Source organism: Acartia tonsa, chromosome 9 (assembly GCF_053477335.1).
Source record: "Acartia tonsa isolate MP-2025a chromosome 9, ASM5347733v1, whole genome shotgun sequence".
Classification (NCBI taxonomy): domain Eukaryota; kingdom Metazoa; phylum Arthropoda; class Copepoda; order Calanoida; family Acartiidae; genus Acartia; species Acartia tonsa.
The window spans coordinates 18,032,957-18,054,729 of NC_137268.1; the positions used below are offsets into that span (position 1 = coordinate 18,032,957).

Sequence of the window (21,773 nt, forward strand, 5' to 3'; positions counted from 1 at the left end):
GTGAGGGGAGGTCCCCCATGCACACGCCTAGGAATATTTATTTAAGCTATGTAATCGAACCTGTTGCTTCTAATCAATTACCATTCTTTTTAAATCAAATGAATAATATCTTAAATGTTTCAATTTAATAAAACTAAAACCTATTCCACCCCATATACCCGCCCTAGAGAATTTAAAGAGTTAAGCAAACTTGTAAAGAAAATAAAAGATTTAAGCAAATTTGTTAATAAATGTATGAAGGCCTAGGGATCTAAAGGGATCAGAGAATGGCAGATAAATTGATGTACATTACTAATAATGATACACAAACTTACCCTTCTGTAGATTACAATTATTGGTTGAAAAGTTATGACACTAAACTTACTAAACAAACAAGAAAATGTTATTATAAAACTTTGGGGACTAGAGTGATAAAGGCCCTATTGCAGACAATCAATCCTTTGATTTCAAGGCTTTTGAATTAAAGTTTTTAGTGCTTTTGGGGTGATTTGAGATATATTTGCTTTTATCTTTAAAACAAGGATTGTTTTGTCTATAAGTAGCGCAGCAATAACAGGTAAATTTGTTAATGAGAAAGTACAGTAAAATGGGTTATAGGAAAATAGAAAATTATTTTACAAAATGTTATTAACATGTTTCCTTGTTTATAGTTATTAATGTCAACAAATCCAGGGATCTAAAGGGGTAAGTTAATGGCTGATAAATTGATGAACTTATCCAACGATGATACACAAAATTACCCTTTCTGTAGATTACAATTAGTGTTTAAACATTTGGACACTCAACATTTGAAAAAAAACAATTAAAATTCAGTAAAAGCCCCTAAAGTTGCTAAACAATGGATAATAAAAAGTTATTATAAAGCTTTGGGGACTAGTGTAATAAACAGCCCAATGTTCCCTCCCTCCCTTAAACAAATCAATTGATATATAAGTATTTCATTGATAATTTATTAAGGGGGGGGGGGGGGTAAAATGTGGTGACTTAAAACACGACATACTAGCAATTTTATTTTGCGCAACTCCCTTAGTTTTAGAGATAATTGGGTAAAATGTTTTGGGTTGTGTCACCAGTCACCCCAAGTTTTGGTATCTTTAAAAAAAAAACTGCGGCAGAACCGCCGTTCATGGCCGTTTTCCACCACCACCAAAATTTTTTTTATTGCATTTCTTGCTGAATTAGGTAATTTGGAATCATTTGAGACCATGTTATTTTTTTCAAAATTTTTTTTCTTATAACCAACCCTGTGGGGGGGGACTTCATGTTCAAATTCTCAATTATCAAGGTATGTCTTAAATTCAGTGCTTCTACTGTGATTTTAAGATATTGGACCCAATTTGTTTTAGGGTGTCACTAATCATCCCAATTTTTGGTATCTTTGAAAAAAACGGCGGCGGGTCCGCAGCTCCCGCCGTTTTCAGCCGCCGCCACAAATTTTTTTTTTGAATTTCTCGCCGAATTAGGCAATTTTGAATCATTTGAGATAATGTTGTTTTTTTGACGGCGGAAAATGGCGGAAAAAGGCGGAAAATGGTGGTTAACTTTGGGAGCGGCGATCCCGCCGCCGTTTTTTTTTAAAGATACCAAAACTTGGAGTAATTAGTGACCCAACCCAAAAGATTTTACCCAATTTGAAGCAAAATTAACAGAATTATGAGTTTTTGTTTTATATTGGAATTCTGGGCACATAGTGGATGGGTGACTGTGTCAACGACTTTCTTTAAAAAATTGCCGCTAAACGCGGCGGCCGCACCGTGCATAAAAGAATATTTTATAAATTTTTTATGATAATCATGCTATAAAGCAAAGTAGGAATAAATTATTTTTCATCCTTATGCAAAATCTATTAAAATTTGATCATCAAGAATAAGATTAAATTTCAGTTTTAAATAGAAAGGGGGAAGGCCAGGGACATCCAAGCGTTTTAATTTTAGCTCCCCTCAATGTTATGAATTTCTAAATTTTTTTTAAGGGTAATCACCCCTTTAAACCCTCCCTAGAACGTCTATGGGGGAGGCCGGTTGTGCAACTTTTTGAAAATCCCAGTGTTGTACAACTCTTTTTTAGATTAAGTTCCTTTGTAATGGTCTTTAAAAAGTATCACATCCACACCCCCCCCCCCCCAGTATCTTATTTTTATTAAATAGGTATTTTAAAAGGACAATATAATATTAAAGTGTTAGAGAAAATAAAATTCGCCAGCAAAAGGGGGTGGGACGTATTAATTTGCCGTCTATTGTCCCCACCCCGAATCTCTAGCAATAATACAGAATCAATATCCCCGCAATTTATCTTTTCAAGAATCAACTTAAGGAGTTCAATCTCGCCCGTGAAAGTTTTATATTCCGTAAATATCACATAATCTAAGTATATTTCTTATCTACCAAAAGCACTTGAACTAAATTTTAATGAAAACAAGGATGACATTCATTCATAAAAGCGAAGCTCTAAAACGATAGGACAAACGGACATTAACAATTTGTATAGTGTCACAACTGAATAATCAGAATATAAATGTATAAGAATCAAAGCGAAATTGTGAGTAAATTTGTTGAAAAACTGCTTGATACAGGATAATGTTTATGGACATACTTACATTTTTAGGATTTGATTATAGAGTTGCTTTGCTTATAATATTGCCCTTTGTTGTACCAGGAATCAGTATACCAAAAATCAGAACAATCGGATAATTAGATCACATAAAAATTTGTTGTTTAAAAAATCAACATGTTTAAAATGGACGTACGGACATTCTGGTAATGATTATAGAGTTGCTTTCTAACTTGTACCTAACTTCTATAGGAATCACCATGCAAAGTTTGAAATCGATAGGACAATTCTAACATGCTTAAATTAACAAAAAAAGCTATCCGTTACGGACGGACCGACCCTAATTATAGAAAAGCTTCGCTTTTTAAAATGATAACCCTCTTAAAAACGACTGGAAGTTGACATGTATCACATAAATAAAAAAAACAGCTAAGATACACAAGGGTTTACAAACAACATTAAGCATTTGAGGACCTTTTTAGTGGTTTTAGTATAGTATAGGAGAGGGAAATTCAGAGATCTAAAGGGTTAAGATAATGGCCAATACATTAATGTATATATCCCTAATAATGAGACACAAAATTACTCATTATGTAGATTACAATTAGTGGTTGAAACGTTTTGACAAATTACTTATTGTACCAACTAATCAAACTACAATTAAAGTTCCCGAAGTAAAGTTGAACACGTTAATATAAAACTATGGATACTGGTGTAATAAACAGCCCAATGTCCCTTCCCTCCCTGGGCAAATTGCTGCTGTAAATATTGCAGTTATTATAGCTTTTGCAGAAGTGTTTAAACACTGAAAACCTAGACTCTCATGAAAGATTTATATTATGGTACAAAAATATTTCATCATTACTCATCTCAAAATAAATTCTGGTGGTTTTCATAAAAAACAAGGATGACAACATCCATAAAAGAAGAGCTCTGAAATGGATGGACAAACGAACATTTACACTTTTAGAGTGTCAGAACTAAATAAGCAGAATATTAATGCATAAACCTAAACAAAATATTAAATAACTTTGCAAAACTTCTTGAATTCGCCTATGATATTTTACCTTGTGGTAATAGGAATCAGTAATCAGATTGTCTTAACCTCTTTTCGAGGAAGCTTTGTGTTTATCAAGATCGAAATTAATTCCTTATTCATTATCCCAAATTAAGCGCAAATGTCGTCTTTGTTTGACTTTCCTTTTCTAAAGAGACGCGGCATGGTGTTGTTTATGTTTTGATGCGTCCACGTTCTTTACTTTTGAATGATATGTGAGTGGGTGAAGATTTCGGAGAACAAAGTTGGGCCTATCATTGGTCTCATAGTGCGTGAACAACCCTAGTATACCAGGGGCTTTAAACCATAAGAACTTCAGGTAGAATTTGTTCATTTTATTTAAATTGAATGGCGTATAGGACGATTTATTAAGTTTAAAAGGCTTTAGCCAGCTAAACATGAAACTTTATTATGATTCAATTATTATGTTTTAGTAATTTTTATGTGCCCTTATTTTTGCATTTAACAATGATTTATTAAACCAAATAATTTTCCTTTAAAGCCAAAGTAACCAAAGATTCTTAACCGTAGAAAAAAAAGATTTTAAAAAGCAAATAAGATTACGTGGTTATAAAAACTGGAATTTTGTATTAATTGATTTTGTAATTTCAGGACTTTGAAATAGTTTGCCTCAATAAATCTATAATCAAACCTGCTGTTGAAACTTGATGGTTCCTGGTATTGGGGGTTTGTGTGTACGTCAAACAAGATCTCTAGAACTTCCCGCTAATTCGGAAGTCACACTCAACCAAAGTGTCATGGTTGAGACACAGATGAATAAGATAATTATAACATACAAAATTTTTTTATTACAGGAATTATCTTGCAATGTTGAAATCGATGTGACAATTATAATATGTCTAAATAAACTACAAGAACTAAACGTTCAGGACGGACCGACCCTAAACATAGAAAAGCTTCGCCTTTAAAATTTATAAAATGCACAGAAAGTACAATTTTTATTCTTTATTCAACTAATTTTTTCTCACTAAAATTATACCTATATCTTTAATATTAATAAATTTGGATGTTTGTTACTTTAAAAATGACTGAACCTTTTTAGGCCATTTCTTTAGGATGTACTTTACTTTTATAGTTTTATAATTAAATTATGATTGTTACTTGTTGTAACCTCTTTCAAAATTATTTCTCTATTCTCAGAAAAACGAGAACAAATATATGCATGAAAGAAGATTAAGGAATACCTAATCTATTTTTTGAAATAAGCACAAGAGCTTTTTATTTTTTTTGTTTTGATTGGAAACTTTATTTTCTACTACCTAAGCTGCGGTGCCTTACCACTGCGGAATACCCTGTACCTAATATAACATAACCTTAAGTAGAAATCTAACACGAAAAACATACCACCCCTTTATTTTCAATTAAATTCATAACGTAGGGAGGAAGGGGACTCTGTGCCCGACTAAGTACATTGATGGAAACTGCTTAATTTTTAGGTAACTATTTCATAAATGTTTGTTTGTATTTAAAAATAAAATAATACAATAAAAAAAAAGACCATTGGTCTCATAATGCAAGTATTTTTAATCTACATAAATTATTATAAACAAACCAACTTATTGAGTAGCTACGCTACAGAAAATAAAGTGAACTCTTATGTACAATAAATCATGGATTTTTATAACCTTAACTGTAGAAGAATATACATTTTTTACCAACAATTTATGAGTTATCTGGAAGCAGTTATAATCTTAGATATGCAGTTATCAAAAATATTCAAATTACATACCTATGCAATTTAAAATGTTTTAGATTTTTCTTTAAAATAAAGTTTTTGAGTTGCTATATTGTTGATTTATAATAGGTTCCTTTAATTAACTGTACAAATCATTCTAAAAAGAGGGTCGTTTTTTGTGTAATTTCCAAAAAGTTGTGTCTTAGCATTTAGTCAAATGCACTTATTAGGTCTAACAGTTATTAATTATGAACATTTCATATATATACTTTTGGTCAAAATAAAAACAGTTTGACTTAATAAATGCATTTGACGAAACGCTAACACACAACTTTACGAAAAATACACAAAAAAATGATTATTCTAAACTTAGGGCCTGCACGTCCTTGCTAATTAAAGGCTTTTGAAATCTAACCTGATATTGATTTAGCACATTGTCCAAGCGTTCCAACTCTGCCAAAGCTTCGATGCTTCCCTGAAAAGAAGAATCAGACGTTATTATTTCCTTTTATGGAAACCATATTTCCTTCCATAGTGAAAAAAGCATTATTAAAATTAAAGGAATTTGTAGTATTGTCAAATAAAAACTATGTTGAGTAAGACAATTCTAGCAGGTCCCAACTCACTGACACACCAACAATAGCCGACAATCAACCCATCAATTCCACGACCTTTATCTGGAAGTTCCTAATCTTTATGGTAATAAGTTATGCATAATTATATTTAGCCAAAACATTTCTCTAACTGCAGCAATTAATAAACGCATCTTACATAGTAGTAAAAGATACATTTTTTAACGTCTTTAGGCATAAAAAAGTCTCGGGTTTTGTAAAAATAATCTTCCAATTTTAGAGAAAAAAAATCCTCTAACTCATAGGTATCTAGTAATATTGGTTATATTATATGTATGCTTGGATGTTAGGGTGAAGGGGGTAAAATGAGGTAATGGTTGCAAATTTCCAGGCTAAATTGATCTTTAGCTAACTTTATCATTAATATATTTATGTATGTGTGTCCCATAATTCATTTTAAGTTAATAGAATATTTATCAAACTTGTCCTAATATTTTTCAGCAAAACAAAGATACAAAAGGGAGGGAAATTGATTTTAAATTGTTACAGGGTTTTAAAGATACTTTTAGAAATCCTAAATGCCAAAAACTACTAGTACTTTTTGCAATTCAAAGACAACAAAAAATCTTTCAGTTTGGATAAACCTAAGGTATTATCCAAATTGAATGATCACAAACATATATTTGTTGCTACAAACCTACAATTCTAATAATTATGGAGATAGTGTCTTAAATTCTCTGGAAGACAAAGGATATTGGGATTGTAGATTACACTGGTATGGTATCCAAATTTTTCTATATTTGGTGGTTATAATAATCTTATTGTACTATATCCATGACTTTTGAATGCCTTGCAACTTATCCATATATCTTATATCTAATGGTAAGCCCTTACTGTCCAAATATGCAGAGCACAATAGTGAGGCTACTAGCTGCTCCAGGTAGAGAGGTTGCAGTAGTATCATAACTTATCCATATATCTTATATCTAATGGTAAGCCTTTACTGTCCAGATATGCAGAGCACAGTAGTGAGGCTACTAGCTGCTCCAGTTAGAGAGGTTGCAGTAGTATCATAACTTATCCATATATCTTATATCTAATGGTAAGCCTTTACTGTCCATATATGCAGAGCACAGTAGTGAGTCTACTAGGTGCTCCAGGTAGAGAGGTTGCAGTAGTATCATAACTTATCCATGTATTTTATATCTAATGGTAAGCCTTTACTGTCCAGATATGCAGAGCACAGTAGTGAGGCTACTAGCTGCTCCAGTTAGAGAGGTTGCAGTAGTATCATAACTTATCCATGTATTTTATATCTAATGGTAAGCCTTTACTGTCCAGATATGCAGAGCACAGTAGTGAGGCTACTAGCTGCTCCAGTTAGAGAGGTTGCAGTAGTATCATAACTTATCCATATATCTTATATCTAATGGTAAGCCTTTACTGTCCATATATGCAGAGCACAGTAGTGAGGCTACTAGGTGCTCCAGGTAGAGAGGTTGCAGTAGTATCATAACTTATCCATGTATCTTATATCTAATGGTAAGCCTTTACTGTCCAGATATGCAGAGCACAGTAGAGAGGCTACTAGGTGCTCCAGGTAGAGAGGTTGCAGTAGTATCATAACTTATCCATGTATCTTATATCTAATGGTAAGCCTTTACTGTCCAGATATGCAGAGCACAGTAGAGAGGCTACTAGGTGCTCCAGGTAGAGAGGTTGCAGTGGCCTCATAACTTTTAGGCTGGTCATTTCGGGATGTTATCACATTTAGCTTCAAATTACCCAGCTTTGTTGATATTAATGCAGAAATGTATTACAAATTCAGCAACAATTATATATCATTTGAAAAGCATTTTAGACAATGGAATTAGTGCGTCCGTCTCTAAAAAATTGTTAAAAATATAATAATACCATCTATTTTTTTGCAAATAATCCCAAGCACATAAAACTACATTTTGTTTATAATGTTCAAGTTCAGCTTATTTTGTTGATTACCCTTAAAATAAATCCATACCCCCATTAGCTTCTTAAAAACTTAAAATAAGGGGTAGGTTTTTTTCTGCGGGACCCCTGTAGAATCATTCTGTACTTCTAAGGGAAGAAAAACAAATGGCCAAAATTTTTCAACCCCCCCCCCCCCGCCCTTGTTTACAAGTTATTATAATTTGAGGGGTTTTTGTGCTCAACTAGAGACTTTTGAGGGGAACTATAAATAATAAATTCAAAATGTTGTTTTTGATGTGTACTTTTACCAGGGGTCTTAAGGAATAAGACAATAGCCGACAAATTGATATACATCCCCAATGATGATACACAAAATTATCAGTTCTTTAGATTACAGTTATTGGTTGAAACGCTTGTACACTCGACTTAATTAACCGTGAATCAAGATTTAATGAAAGTCCCCAAAGTTGTTATTTCAACGAATAAAAAAACGTTATTATACAACTTTTGGGACTATTGTAATAAACAGCCCAATGACCTCTCCCTCCCTGACTTTTACACAGATTTTGAGAATAGTGCAAATTCTAAATATAAAACTCATATTTGATATTTTGAAAATTTTCATAAAATATATAGTACATTTTTTAAAATTGCTTAAAAATCTTGTTTTTTTAAATAAAAATTCTGAACATTTTAAATTTTGTAAGTTTACAAGTTTAGGGACTTGAATTTTGATTGGTTGGTTCATTTAGATAAGTGTCCAAACGTTTTAACCTCTAATTTTAATTTACAGAATGGTTAATGTTGTGTATCATTATTTATGAACATCAATATATCGGCCAGTGTCTTATCCTTTTAGATAGCTGACACCTACCAGATTGAAATGAATATTAATTTGACTAACCTGATCAATATATTTCCCCTCGGAACTCTCCTTTCTCCTGTTCAATGAATTATCAGATGCGTCCTGTCTTTCCCTAAAAATAAAACATTTTAATCAAATAATGATAATTCAATATCAATATTTATTTCCTTCACCTTTTTACTTTTTATGAGCGTAATATGTAGAGAGGAAGGGGACATTGGAAGGAAGATTGTACTTATGGATATATGATTACTTAGATTTTTCAGTACATTTTCATGTTCTCTAATAAAGTGAAACACGCAGTGGACTAATTTTTTTCTTCTTCACAATCAACTCCCCTCTTACTGGATAAACGAACTGACCAATAAACGAGTTCGAAGTTAGCAAGCTAAATTGACGACAATTTTTCCACTGTCATAATATCCACGTATATTCTACATCCATTATTATACTAATTGGTCAATACTAATGTTTGATAGACATCATATGCTTTCTCATTTGTTGAGATAAAAACTTTGGGTACTTTTATTAAATCTCGATTTGTTCGTTCAATTTAAAGTGTCTTTTAAATTAAACAGACATACCAACAAACAAGAATTGCAGAGTAGCTTTTCTACTGAATAATAATTGTTTAAAAGCATAATATAATAGGATGTTGTCTCATCCGTATTATTTTTCTTTTTATCTCCCAACAATAGGTTTATATGAATATTGTGTTATAGCATTGATTGTTTTATACATACGTATAGAAATAAGCTTTCAATAAAAATCTGGACATAAAAGGTATGCATACAGCTTCCTGTATTGTTTAGAGTGATCCCACAAACATGCTAAACTTTTCTATATTCTTTGGACTAAAATAACAGGATGTCCATCTGACTAAATATTTATAGTAAGATCTCGTAAACAATTTATCCACAATTCTCAGAGAACTTTTGTATTAGTCAAGTTCAGGATTAGGCTTTTAAAGTGATTTTTTTCATCCAATTAAATCTTCCAATATAAGAGTTTTTTAGATTTTATAAAGACATTTCGCTGTTTTCTTAAGTTTGGAAGTGCCAAAAATAGCATTTTGTTGGTTTAAATAGAAACCTAATTTGTAATTGCTCTGAATGGAATAACAAAGGAGATTATTACAATACAACATCAGAGCTGTATATGGCAAAGTGTTTCTATAATGTAAAAAAATTGCTTTCTGATAAAAATAGAAATTAATAGTTTAATAAAGATACCCTTAAAAGTTATAGGTATTGCATCTATAAACCATGAGAATAAAAATAAACTTTTTTATACCTACAATGTCCATAAGACCTTTTAAGGACAACTTATGAAAATCCTCCAGATACAAGCTTTTAAAAACTAACGGCTATACCCCTAGAGGCCTCTAGTTATAAACCTTCCCAGTACTTATAAGAAGCTACACTGTAAAGGAGAATTATATCGGTTCAGCGTGGTAGCGAAATCCTTCAATACAAACAGACACACATATATAATACAAAGCCTTTTACTTTTATATATGGATGAAGAAACATTTTCTATTAAAGAAGCATTTATTGGCTTTATTGTACGACGACCATATGTTATATTGAGTAAGCAAGTGTTGTGCATTAACAAAAATACCCATTATCCTTATTTGTTTGGGTTAGGATTGGTTTTAGAATATTTACTAAATATCTGCTTTATAACTCACTTTTTCCGTTTGACCCTTCATGACCGTTTTTGTGCTTCGTTACTTATGGATGTTGTAATCCTTGATGTTACCAAGACAGTAAAAAAAACGTGACAGCGATTCTACCCACAAATTCGTACCTGTCCGCATCCTTGCTGTGCCTACGTCCACGCACAGTATCCACCAACTTTTCTTTGACAGTATCAGCAATGTGGCCCCATGGAATACGACTTTCACGGCTACCGGACTTGCTAACGCCTCCGGATACCTAAACAAATAAATATTTGAGTATAACTGTATGACCAAGGCAACTACCTGGCCCAAGTGGCGGAGACCTTTTTCGTCTGCTAGCAAATTGCTTTCTGCTCTTTTGTAGAGACTTGGGTGTGTTGATACATCCGACGCTATTCAAAGACCAAATTGTAGGTCAGCACAGGGTTCCCAAACTGTGAACGTACAGCTATATAACCCATTCCCCCCACCGCAAATTAAAATGATATACTTCTATTTGTAATACAATTAACTTCACCCCAAACTAGTAAAGGCATCCCAATCCCCCTAACTAAAGCCGCTAGACACTCGGAAGTAACTCCACGCGTACAGAATGCCCCTAATTAACCTAACCTTGAATCTAATGTGGAAAAAGAACATTATATCTAGATAAAAAGAAAATAATCCCCCAATCCATCTCTGAGAATAAGATTAACAATATGATTATACACATAATGTGGTAATATTTCTTTACATTAGTTTAAACCATACATGACTGTCTATTATATGATCATTTGTGGGTTTAAAACATTTTTTGGAGCAAAGTTACTCTTATATCTGTCCATAACCAGAAAGGTAGGGGATATTGGGCTGTTTATTACGCTAGTCCCAAAGTGTTAAAATAACATTTTCTTATTCATTGACTTAAAAAACAACCTTAAAAACTTTTCTTGAATTTTGATTGGTTGGTTCCATTAGTTGAGTGTCTAAACGTTTCAACCACTAATTGTAATCTACAGAAGGGTTAATTTATTGAATAAATATTGGGGAATACATTGGCCATTGTCTTATTCCTTTAGATCACTAGTTCATAACGCTAAAAAATAAACATAAAGACTAAAAAGATAGAAATTTGCTTCTATTCTTTAAATACCTTTGTCTGTCAATCCGCCCATAACCCATTATAAAGAAGATTTATTCAAATTTTCTTAATAGATTTATAAAATTCCTTGAAGAATTTTGACACATGACAGTATTTTATTCTGTCTTTATGTTTCTATGATACTTAATTTTTTTTGTTTTCATTTTGACTGACTAGATGTTTTGGGTTCTTTTTTGAACATAGAAAATCAAACAAAATATAAATATTAATAATGAGAGGTGGAAAATTGTAATATTTTCCTTTATATTGGAAAATAAGCATAATGTGTAGATATTAGACAAGTAATTATGCGGTCATTCATCTAATTTTATTCCTAATATGCAAGGATTTATGGATAGGAAAATGGATGATAAATTAATATTTCCTCTTTAAATATATTTATGTTGCATTAAGCTATGAGTAAGCTTGTAATACAAAAGGGATTGGAGAATAGTTATTTCTCGTATTCATTCGAATCCGGTGGATAGGAACCGGTTCTCATCCATACGAAAAAACTATGTCTAGCATCGTATTATATCCAGCTTTCCACGAATATAGAAATGTACAATCATAAGATTAAAACCAGTTTTTTTAGCCGGTGACTACGGCACTTCAGGGCTAAAAAAAACTAGTTTTAATCTCATAATTGTACTTTCTATATCCGCGGAAAGCCGTTTATAATACGATGCGAGAAATAACTATTAACGCATTGTATTATAGACAGATTTCTGCGAAAATTTAAAAAAAATTATAATATTAAAACTAGTTTTGAGCAAAGAGGTGCCCAAGGTCCCGGCCAAGAAAACCGGTATTAATTTTATGATCTTTATTATATTATCCGTAGAAAACTGTGTGTAGTACGATGCTATATATGTTTTTCCAATATGGCTGAGAAGTGTTATGATCCAGAAGATATTTATCGGTTTGAACGCCATACTGAAAAATGTTAGATGATTAGTAATTGTTCTATTCCTCTCTGAATTTCTCTACCAACACATTTCTAATTACAAATATTATGTAATAATATTTTTTTTTGTAATCTATGATTTACAATATAAGGTCCTAAGTTCTTTTGAATTATTCTTTATAGTAAATATAAGCGTTAATGCTAAATATCTACTAATGGATAAAGAATACGTGGATATTGTGAGAGATTCTCGTATAATACTGTTATAAAATGTTTCTCCTAGCTGGCCAATATAAAGATACCCCTAACCTTCCCAATCGAATTAAAAGTCTTACCAATATCTGAGGACTATAATATTAACCTAAACTGACGACAAAAATTTCCCTGTCGCATTATTCACGTATTCTATATCATTATCCATTTTATTATAAATCTTACCCTTTCACTTGGACTATTATAAATCTTACCCTTTCACTGGGACTATTATAAATCTTACCCTTTCACTGGGACTGCTACTGCTGCTGATATACTTGTCAGTTTGAGCATCTCTGGAAACCAATTTCTTTGCCAGCTCTCGTGAGCCATACCTTAGGTTTTCCTAAAAGAATGAGAAGTAAATGTTGAGGTGGCCAGAAGATATCTAATATTTATTGCAGAGTTGTGGATCCGCATTGATTGTATGCGGATCCGGATCCTCCAAATTTAGTCAGTGCGGATCCGGATCCTACCGGATCCGACTCCGGATCCTTGACAATAAAAATAAAATCACCAAATTTTTCAAAAAATATTTGTTCCCTAATCTCGAAGTCAAAAATACTTTTAATTTTTAAGTCTGAACCTAAACCTTAAAGATTGGCTCTCATCACGAGAATGTCTTTGTAAGTGACTATTTTATATAAATTTAGGTAGATTTTTCCATTTTTTCCGCATTTTTTTGAGTCCAAGGATCCGGATCCGCATTTTTTTGCGGATCCGGATCCACAACTCTGATTTGTTGAAAAGGAGGGCTGGAACAGTGGTTAGCGAGATCTCAAGCTTAATCCGAATATATGGACAGACAAATTACAGACATCGTTTTACTTTTCTATTATAAATAGGAAAAGAAAAATATATACCATACATATATTAGTTACAGAGTTACAAATAGCTGGATGTATAGAGAAATGTTAATTAATAGGCTAGAATTAGATATTGATAATAATATGATAGAAAACAGACTACACACAAAGATTTGAGATTAAAAATATAAAAAAATAGATTTTAAATATCATAGCGTTGCCTATTTAATTTTCCCAATTATACTAAAATAACTTGTTTATTTGTATGAATATACAAAACAAACAAGTTTTCAATAAAATGCAAAGGACTAATAAAAAAAAGTGAATAACATTGAAATAAATGTATCTACTTCAAGTAAAAGAACAAAAACTGGAGAAGTGCAACAAATGTAAGTAAAGTTTTTACATTTCATCAAAAATATAAAACTCATAAAATAGAGAACCATTTTGTATAAAAAAGTAAGTATAGTTGAAGGCAAACTTTATTTCAAAATTTTCAAAACAGGCAGAGATAGGACAATTAAGATTAATTTAACCTACAAACCTTCCCCCCCCCCCCATTATTTACAAGTCCCATTTAAAATTTAAGGGATGAGTTTTTCAACCCTATTATAATGAGTAGGTATTAGGTTTAAACCTTCAATTTCACCAAGTTAAAATTTGGATCATGGAAAGAAAACAAAGTAGCGGGTTTCGTCAATTTTACACAGTAGTTTTCATAGGTTAGGTTAGGTAAATGTGTATGATTATCCCGCAGGGTTAGACTTAGCATGGGCTAGAAATAGGAAAACTGCTACTGTGAAAATACGACGAACCCCACTTCGTTATCTCTCCATGATCCTAAAATTCTTTTATGTATCTTTATATGATTCTATCCTATTTATTTATGGAATATTATCTGAAATGCAAGGTAACCAAACAAATAAAATAAAATGCATAATTTCTCTTTGGGACTTTTTACATAACAAAAATTCGTACTTATAACTTCAATATTCGATGAGAAATAAATAAGAGACAACTAGATGCAAATGAAAATACATTTTGTCTCAATAATGTTGGTGCTTTCACTCAAAGTGTAATCCTGCGGGGCTTTTCGGCTATAGTCCCTATCGTAACATCGCACCTTATGGGGCGATTCTTCGTATTTTTCACAGTAATTTTTCACCTATTTCTAAGCCTCTGCGGGGGGCTCTAACCCTGCGGGGCCAATTACCTAACCCTGTGGGGAAATCACCTAACCTAATATAAACTATCATAACCTAGAATAACCTATAAAAAGCCATTTTAAAAATGGGACTATTTCCAGCTTTTCTTTACCCAATATAACCTTAATCAACCTGACCTAAAGTTCAAAACACGAAAAAGCTCCAACCCCTGTAATATTTTCATTCTATTTTCAAAATAACGAGGTAAGCACAAGGCACTTTGAAAGTCAATTGGACTATCTCTACATAAAAATTAAGAAAAAGTTTTACCTTGATAGGACTTGTGGCAGTGCTTTGAGTCTTTGGACTGTTCAACTTGTCCTCCCAAACTATATGACCTAAACACAAGAAAAATAAGTTATTTTCAATTATTAACTATCACTTTATTTTACTTATCAAATACTACAAAATTAGTAAATTGTAAAAAATTAAGTTAGTTAGGTACTAAGTTCCGTATACAAAGCAATTTATTGGCGCCAAACTTCATTAATCAGCTGAATTTCCCGCCAAACTGTTCAATATTTTCCCAGATATTCCCGCCAAAATTGTCAACGCACATGTTTTTCCCGCCAAAATTATAATGCACATGATTTTTCCGCAATAACTCGTAAAATGGCTGACTTTTTCTGTCTCTAAAAATATTGGCTGATACTCACGTTATAACTAAAAGATCATTGATTTCCCGACAATAATAAAAACTAGCTATACCTGAGGAAGAGCTAGACAGAGGACCACATGAAGGGCTAGACATGCTTTTCTGCAGGGTCAGGGTCACCATATCCCCGCAGCTGTTCAACATTGCCATAGCAGCCTAAAATAAGAAAAGTGTCAGGAAAAAGTTATTAATATCTAAGTTAAGGGTTCAAATATCTTCCACCAAAATAGGTAAATATAATGATACTAAATGAGATACGTTAGGTATGCTATAAGTAGGATTATATAGAATGCCTCGGCCCATAAACAGGCACAATTTATTACAATGAGCAGACTTTCAAACAAAGGTTATTAAAATCAATCAGTATGATGTCTGTTATACTAGGTTGAATAGTTATGGATTTATTATTACTTGGATCTTAATAATCATATTCTTTATTAGAGAAAAACTTAAAGCGGGCTAAAATAACAAGCCCCTTTACCCCATCCCCTCCCCTACTACTGGATAAACGAACTAAACTAAACAAATATCCAGGTATATTTTACATCGATTTGAATAGTGCATAGAATACAGAATACAGATTAGAACTGACGAACATCCACTGTAATATATCAATCGGTTTACCTAGTATTTAACTAAAAATCAAATAACAATTCCTAGAACAAAATCATATATCCGCTTTTCAAGTTAATAAGGAAATAGTTTGATAAAATATTAAAGAGGAGTAGAGTGTATATGTAGATGAAATGAAAAATTATTAACATTTTCTGAAAAATATCAAACTGGGACACAGTGTTTGAACATTACAGAAAATTTTAGGATACAGATTTATATATGTGGTCAAAATTGTCCCAGGCATCTAAGCTTAATGGACGATAATTGAAGCAAACACCAATTGAGATAAACAAAATTAGGGTAAAATTGTTTGTGGAAAAAATTGTACAGTTTCAATATAGTTTAGCTAATTTGAAAGAGCAAAAATTTGTCTGTTTTAACAGACAACCTTTTCCTCAAATTCATTTGCAAATTAAAATCAGTCTGTGCAAACATTTGAAGCGAGAAAGATTGCTCTTTTTAAAAACAGCAAAATATACAAACTAACAAAATTAAAATATAATCAGACAGAAGTTATAATTTTCCTTTTAAGATTAAGTTATGATTCCATGAGTGGGATTTAAAGAACTTTTTTATATAAAAGTGACAGGATGTCTATCTGTCTTTAGCAAATTATCTCGATAACCGCTGTACAAAAATAAATTTCAAAGGACATCCCCCCATCCCCCCTACTACCCTATTTTTTAAATACCTAACTGATTAGATAGTAGAAAATTATTCCTCTAATAATCCTTAATATCTGCCTTGTATGAAAGAATAAACACATAATGTAATATAATATACATTAGATAAATCGATATACAAAAACTTAGATGTTTCACCTGATTTTCATAGACTCTAATAAAGTGATATTTACAGCTAAAATAACGTTAACCCCCATCATCCTTTACCCCCTCCCCTCTCCTCCTACTTTATGAACAATCTGACTAACCTAGATTGATGACTAATTTTCCCCTGTCAATATATCCACGTATTCTATATCCATTATTAGATAGATATTACATACGGTGTAATAGAATTAAAATCAGTTGGCTTCAAAGCCTGCTTTTAATTCCAATTTAAACAAAGTTCCTGCTATTTCAAATATATGAATTTAAGAACATCAGGACACGTATTCTTAACAAAGATCTAAGTAAAACAATTTGGCAAGACAATTTTTTTTCAAAAATGAAACAAAACTTTGTTAATATTTTTAAGTGCATCATTACTTGGATCTTACAACAGATTATCATGTTCTCTAAAAAAGGGAAACACGCAGCGGGCTACAATAAAGTTAACCCCATCCCTTCCTCTCCAACTGGATGAACAGACTGAACAATAAGCGAGTTCCATGTTAGCAATAAAATTTACGACAACTTTTTACCTTTTCATAATATCTAGGTACATATACCTCCATTTATTTGCATTATTCCAGTACTTGAAATAAAATCTAACCTGCGCTGATTTAACATTATCCAGAGTAGAATCATTGATAGCCAGCACTCTATCTCCAACAGCAACCATACTTTCCCTAAAAAAGATAAAAATTGGTAATGGATATAATATTACTTTGATCTTACACCAGAGTTCATATCCTTATAATAAAGTAACAGGATGTGTGTTTGTCTGTCTGTGTATCTGCACCGAAGGATCTCGCTAACCGCTGAACCGATCGGGTTCTCTTTAACAGGGTAGCATCTCATAGGTCTCGGGAAAAATAAAAAATCCGCTCCCCCAATTTTTTTTTACTTATAAAAAATCTGGGTAATATGCTCTTAGAATTTTTTTTTCAATTTTGAAAATTTAAGTCGACTCTCAATTGGATCTTTGAAAATCAACCAATGGTGTCGGCAATACTAACACAGCCAAGTAGCAGAAAACAATATGTTAGCAGACGAAAAAGGTCATTGGAAAAGGGGCGAGGTAGTTAACTGTATATACATCTATATTATAGATCTGTTGTTAATACTTAACCCATAAAAGAAGTGCATAAACTCTATTGGCCTATCCCTAGTTCCCTGATAGTTCCTACATGTTGTAAAAATTATACTGCTAATTTTTGTTCAACAAAGATGGATGGCTTGATAGTAAAAGGCAGGGGAGTGTAAAATGTAAGATTCAACAAAAGTTGCCAAACAATTTTATTTTTATTAAGTGTGTAAACTCTTTTTTTGTGCATTTCAGAACAAAAATCTTTAATTTTCAAGTGTAAACGCCAAATATTGAAAGATTGATTTTTTTACAGCCTAATAAAAAGAAGAAAGACAAAAAAGCAAAACATGTAGTCAACCAAAAAAACGGAATTTAATATGTTTGATACGTGTATTTTAGACGTAAGTAAGGTGTTTAACAAAAATAAGTAGAATTAGACTACCCCCCCCCCCCCAAGCGAAATACAAGTTGTGAGTAATTAAAAAAATATCTAAACAATACAAAGAAAGGTGACTAGAACAATGACTAGATTGAATAAGATAGCTTTATATAAAGATATACAGAACAGAAACAAAGATAGATAGACAGAGTAATAGGTAGAAAAAACAGCTAGATAGAAAGAGAACGAGTAAAAAATGGTTTGATGGAAAAAAAGATAGCTAAAGAGAAAGAATGAAAGATAGCTAGCTAGAAAGAAAGATAACTAGATTTTAAAAAGCTAGTTATATTTAAAGAAAATTACCTAGCTAGACAGAAAGATTACTAGACAAAAGTAAATATCAAAATAATATATAAGATAGAAAGATAGCTCTATATAGAAGGAAAGAAAGATATCCAAATATGTTACCTAGCTGCAATACTTCCAGGTATTATCCTAGAAATATAAACTCCAGTGTCCAGGCTGAGTCCATGGTCTCCTCGTCGAGTCAGCTGGAAACTGGCCTGATACCGCCGTCCGGTTTTCCGTCTTCTAAAATATTAACAAATTAAAATCTCAATCGCAATTTTTCTCAAGTTGTCTTGTTTAGGACAAATACCCCCCTCCAAACATGGGTTAAGCATAGAGAAAAAAATATCCTTCACTTATTTCTAACTAGTTTGAGAAAATAAACAGAGAGTTGGGGGGGAAGAGTTCACTAAAATTGAAAATGGGAGGAAGTCGACTTAACTCCTCCCTCTCACTTAAGTGCCCCTAGAGGCATCTATTGGCATTGTCACTAAATATAAATATGGTGATGTTGATATTCAAATATGTGTATGTGTATTGCTTCTTACTCTCTATGTACTATATGTATCACAAAGTCACTTATTTCAATCAAGATAATCCAACATATCAACAAACAAACTAAACCTGAAGATTCAAGTAATTTCTTATTCTTAATCCAGAGTTTTAAATTGTCAGTTTTGTACAATTTTCATTGTTATCAATTTTGAAATAATACCTATTTTAGAAGGCTTACCTACTTTAAGAAAGTATATGATAATTTTTCAAAAAAATTCTACGACTTGTCTTGATTGTATTAAAGAAGTGTGTGATATAATAGGACAAACAGAGAGAAATCAAAGCTGGAAAGATAAACAAGGCTCTGATGATATTAGATATGTCAATTAGATGTGTAAATAAATCTATATTGTGTATGTGTGTCCACTTTTCTTCAAACATTTTATCTGAACATCCATATAAATATTGGTCGAATGGCAACAATATCTAGGGGTTCATTTTGTAAAAGGAAAAAAAACTGGCGTTTGAATTATTTCATGTAATTAAATCCAACTTTTGAGGTGCTGAGGACAGAGTGGATCTATATATCTATCTTTGAAGTATACCTGACCACCAGTGAAACAGCGATGCCAGCCTGACACACGGTGCAAAGGACAAAGTGGATCTATCTATCTATGAAGTATACCTGACAACCAGTGAAACAGTGCTGCCAGCCTGGCGCAGGGTGCTGAGGACAGTGGATCTATCTATCTATGAAGTATACCTGACAACCAGTGAAACAGTGCTGCTAGCCTAACACACGGTGCTAAGGACAGAGTGGATCTATCTATCTATGAAGTATACCTGACAACCAGTGAAACAGTGCTGCCATCCTGGCGCAGGGTGCTGAGGACAGAGTGGATCTTTCTATCTATGAAGTATACCTGACAACCAGTGAAACAGTGCTGCCAGTCTGACACAGGTTGCTAAGGACAAAGTGGATCTATCTTTCTATCTATCTATGAAGTATACCTGACAACCAGAGAAACAGTGCTGCCAGCCTGACGCAGGGTGCTGAGGACAGTGGATCTATTTGCGTCCCTGCAATCCAGATTGTTGACAAACAAGATATGGTCATTTATCTTTAGCTTTCCCTCTGCCACAGAACCCTAAAAAGAGAAAAAATGTATAAGAATTCTTCTAAAATTTCACTTGACTTAAGTACTTGACTTAAGTACAGAATATGGACAATGGACAATATAAATAAGTCTAAAGTTTTTTTTGGGTGATTGATTTGTCTCTGAGATAAAACATCTTAAACATACACTAACCATTTTTTTATTTAGTTATTTGTACACTTACAAAAATCATTAGGGTTCTTGAAAAAGTTTATAAGTATTTAGCTAAAATGTAATAAATAAGTAAACTAATAATAAATCCTAATTTAGTAAACAATACAATAAATATTTCTAGGGGCGATTTCTCTTAGAAGGGTGGAGGTATACTCCCCAAAAAAACTTATTAAACTTCACTGGACATGGAGAAGCTTCACTTTAAAGGAGAACTATATTGTTCAAGAGGTTAGCGAGATCCTTCGCTACATACATACAGACAAACATCCTATTACTTTAATGTAAGGATAAAATGCATGTTACTGTAAATAACTTACAAGAAGTATAACTAAAAACAAATATACTATTTTGATGTATGTATTATTTACATTAGCATGCAAGGATTACCATATCCTAATTAACTTCCATTACATCTAAGACTAGAAACGGTTAACTTATTTCTAGTTGAGAAGCTGCTCTACAACTTACTACATAGGTACATAATCAATCATAAGATTATCGTTGTAGAAGAATAACCACAAAAACTAAACCAACATAGTTCCATAATTAACAATCAACAAGTTAAATTAACCTATCAAACATTATAAAAGAGCACCCCTTATTATGAAATAAGGGGGGCTGATTTTTAGTTTGTTTGTTTATTTTAGTTAGGTCAGTTTAGGTTAGGTTATTTTGAGAAATAATATTAGGGCTAGGACACTGCAGGTATAGGCCCCATCGGGTTAAAGCCCTCCACAAGTATTAGCCATTCAAAAAAACTAACTCCCCCCTTATTTCCCATTATTAAAAAAAGGGGGGTGATTAGTGCTCGATAGGCACTTTGATGGAAAGCACCTAGTTCTCCTATAAAAAATGTACTTTGCTGCGCTGCAACTGCATATAACATCCTTGTTTGTATGTTGTAGTTAACTGCAATATCTATATATGCATGCACTGGCCCTAGTTAATCATTAGCAAAGATGTTCTGGAAATAAGTTACATGAAGTGTCCCCTAAAAACAACAAAAATACTAAATTCTGCGGTATAATTTTTATATCATGGGAAATGAGTGAGTAAGCTAAGCATTATACTAGTTCTTATGCTATTTTTCAATTGATTAGGTAAATGCTTATTAGTAAACTATTTCGGTAAATCAGTTAAAATCGTGTTTATCGAATTTTCATTAAATAATACCCATTACACTATATAAGAAAGGAGTAGATTAAAGTATTAGTCATAATATTAGCGAATCTTTTTTATATATATTCTAACTACTTTTCAATATATGATATTGATAAATAGAATATATTATACAATTATACAAACATTTAGCATCAGCTGAGATGTGCATACAATAACGAAATAAATATACGCAATATCAGGATAGTTACTTATCGCATCG

At 32.2% G+C, this 21,773-nt stretch overlaps 1 protein-coding gene across 5 annotated transcripts in view; it reads right to left on the bottom strand.

Moving 5' to 3' along the window:
- The window catches only part of LOC145328366 (uncharacterized), a 151,958-nt gene that overhangs the window by 45,471 nt on the left and 84,714 nt on the right, over positions 1-21,773 (bottom strand). For all 5 annotated transcript variants that reach the window (XM_080171995.1, XM_080171997.1, XM_080171993.1 and 2 more), the window contains 9 exons: positions 20,073-20,209; positions 18,687-18,809; positions 17,363-17,438; positions 15,367-15,469; positions 14,929-14,996; positions 12,892-12,993; positions 10,497-10,624; positions 8,727-8,799; positions 5,719-5,778 (listed from right to left, as the gene is read on the bottom strand). In XM_080171995.1, coding sequence (XP_080028121.1) covers positions 5,719-5,778; positions 8,727-8,799; positions 10,497-10,624; positions 12,892-12,993; positions 14,929-14,996; positions 15,367-15,469; positions 17,363-17,438; positions 18,687-18,809; positions 20,073-20,209 — 870 coding nt within the window. The remainder of the gene's footprint in view (positions 1-5,718; positions 5,779-8,726; positions 8,800-10,496; positions 10,625-12,891; positions 12,994-14,928; positions 14,997-15,366; positions 15,470-17,362; positions 17,439-18,686; positions 18,810-20,072; positions 20,210-21,773) is intronic.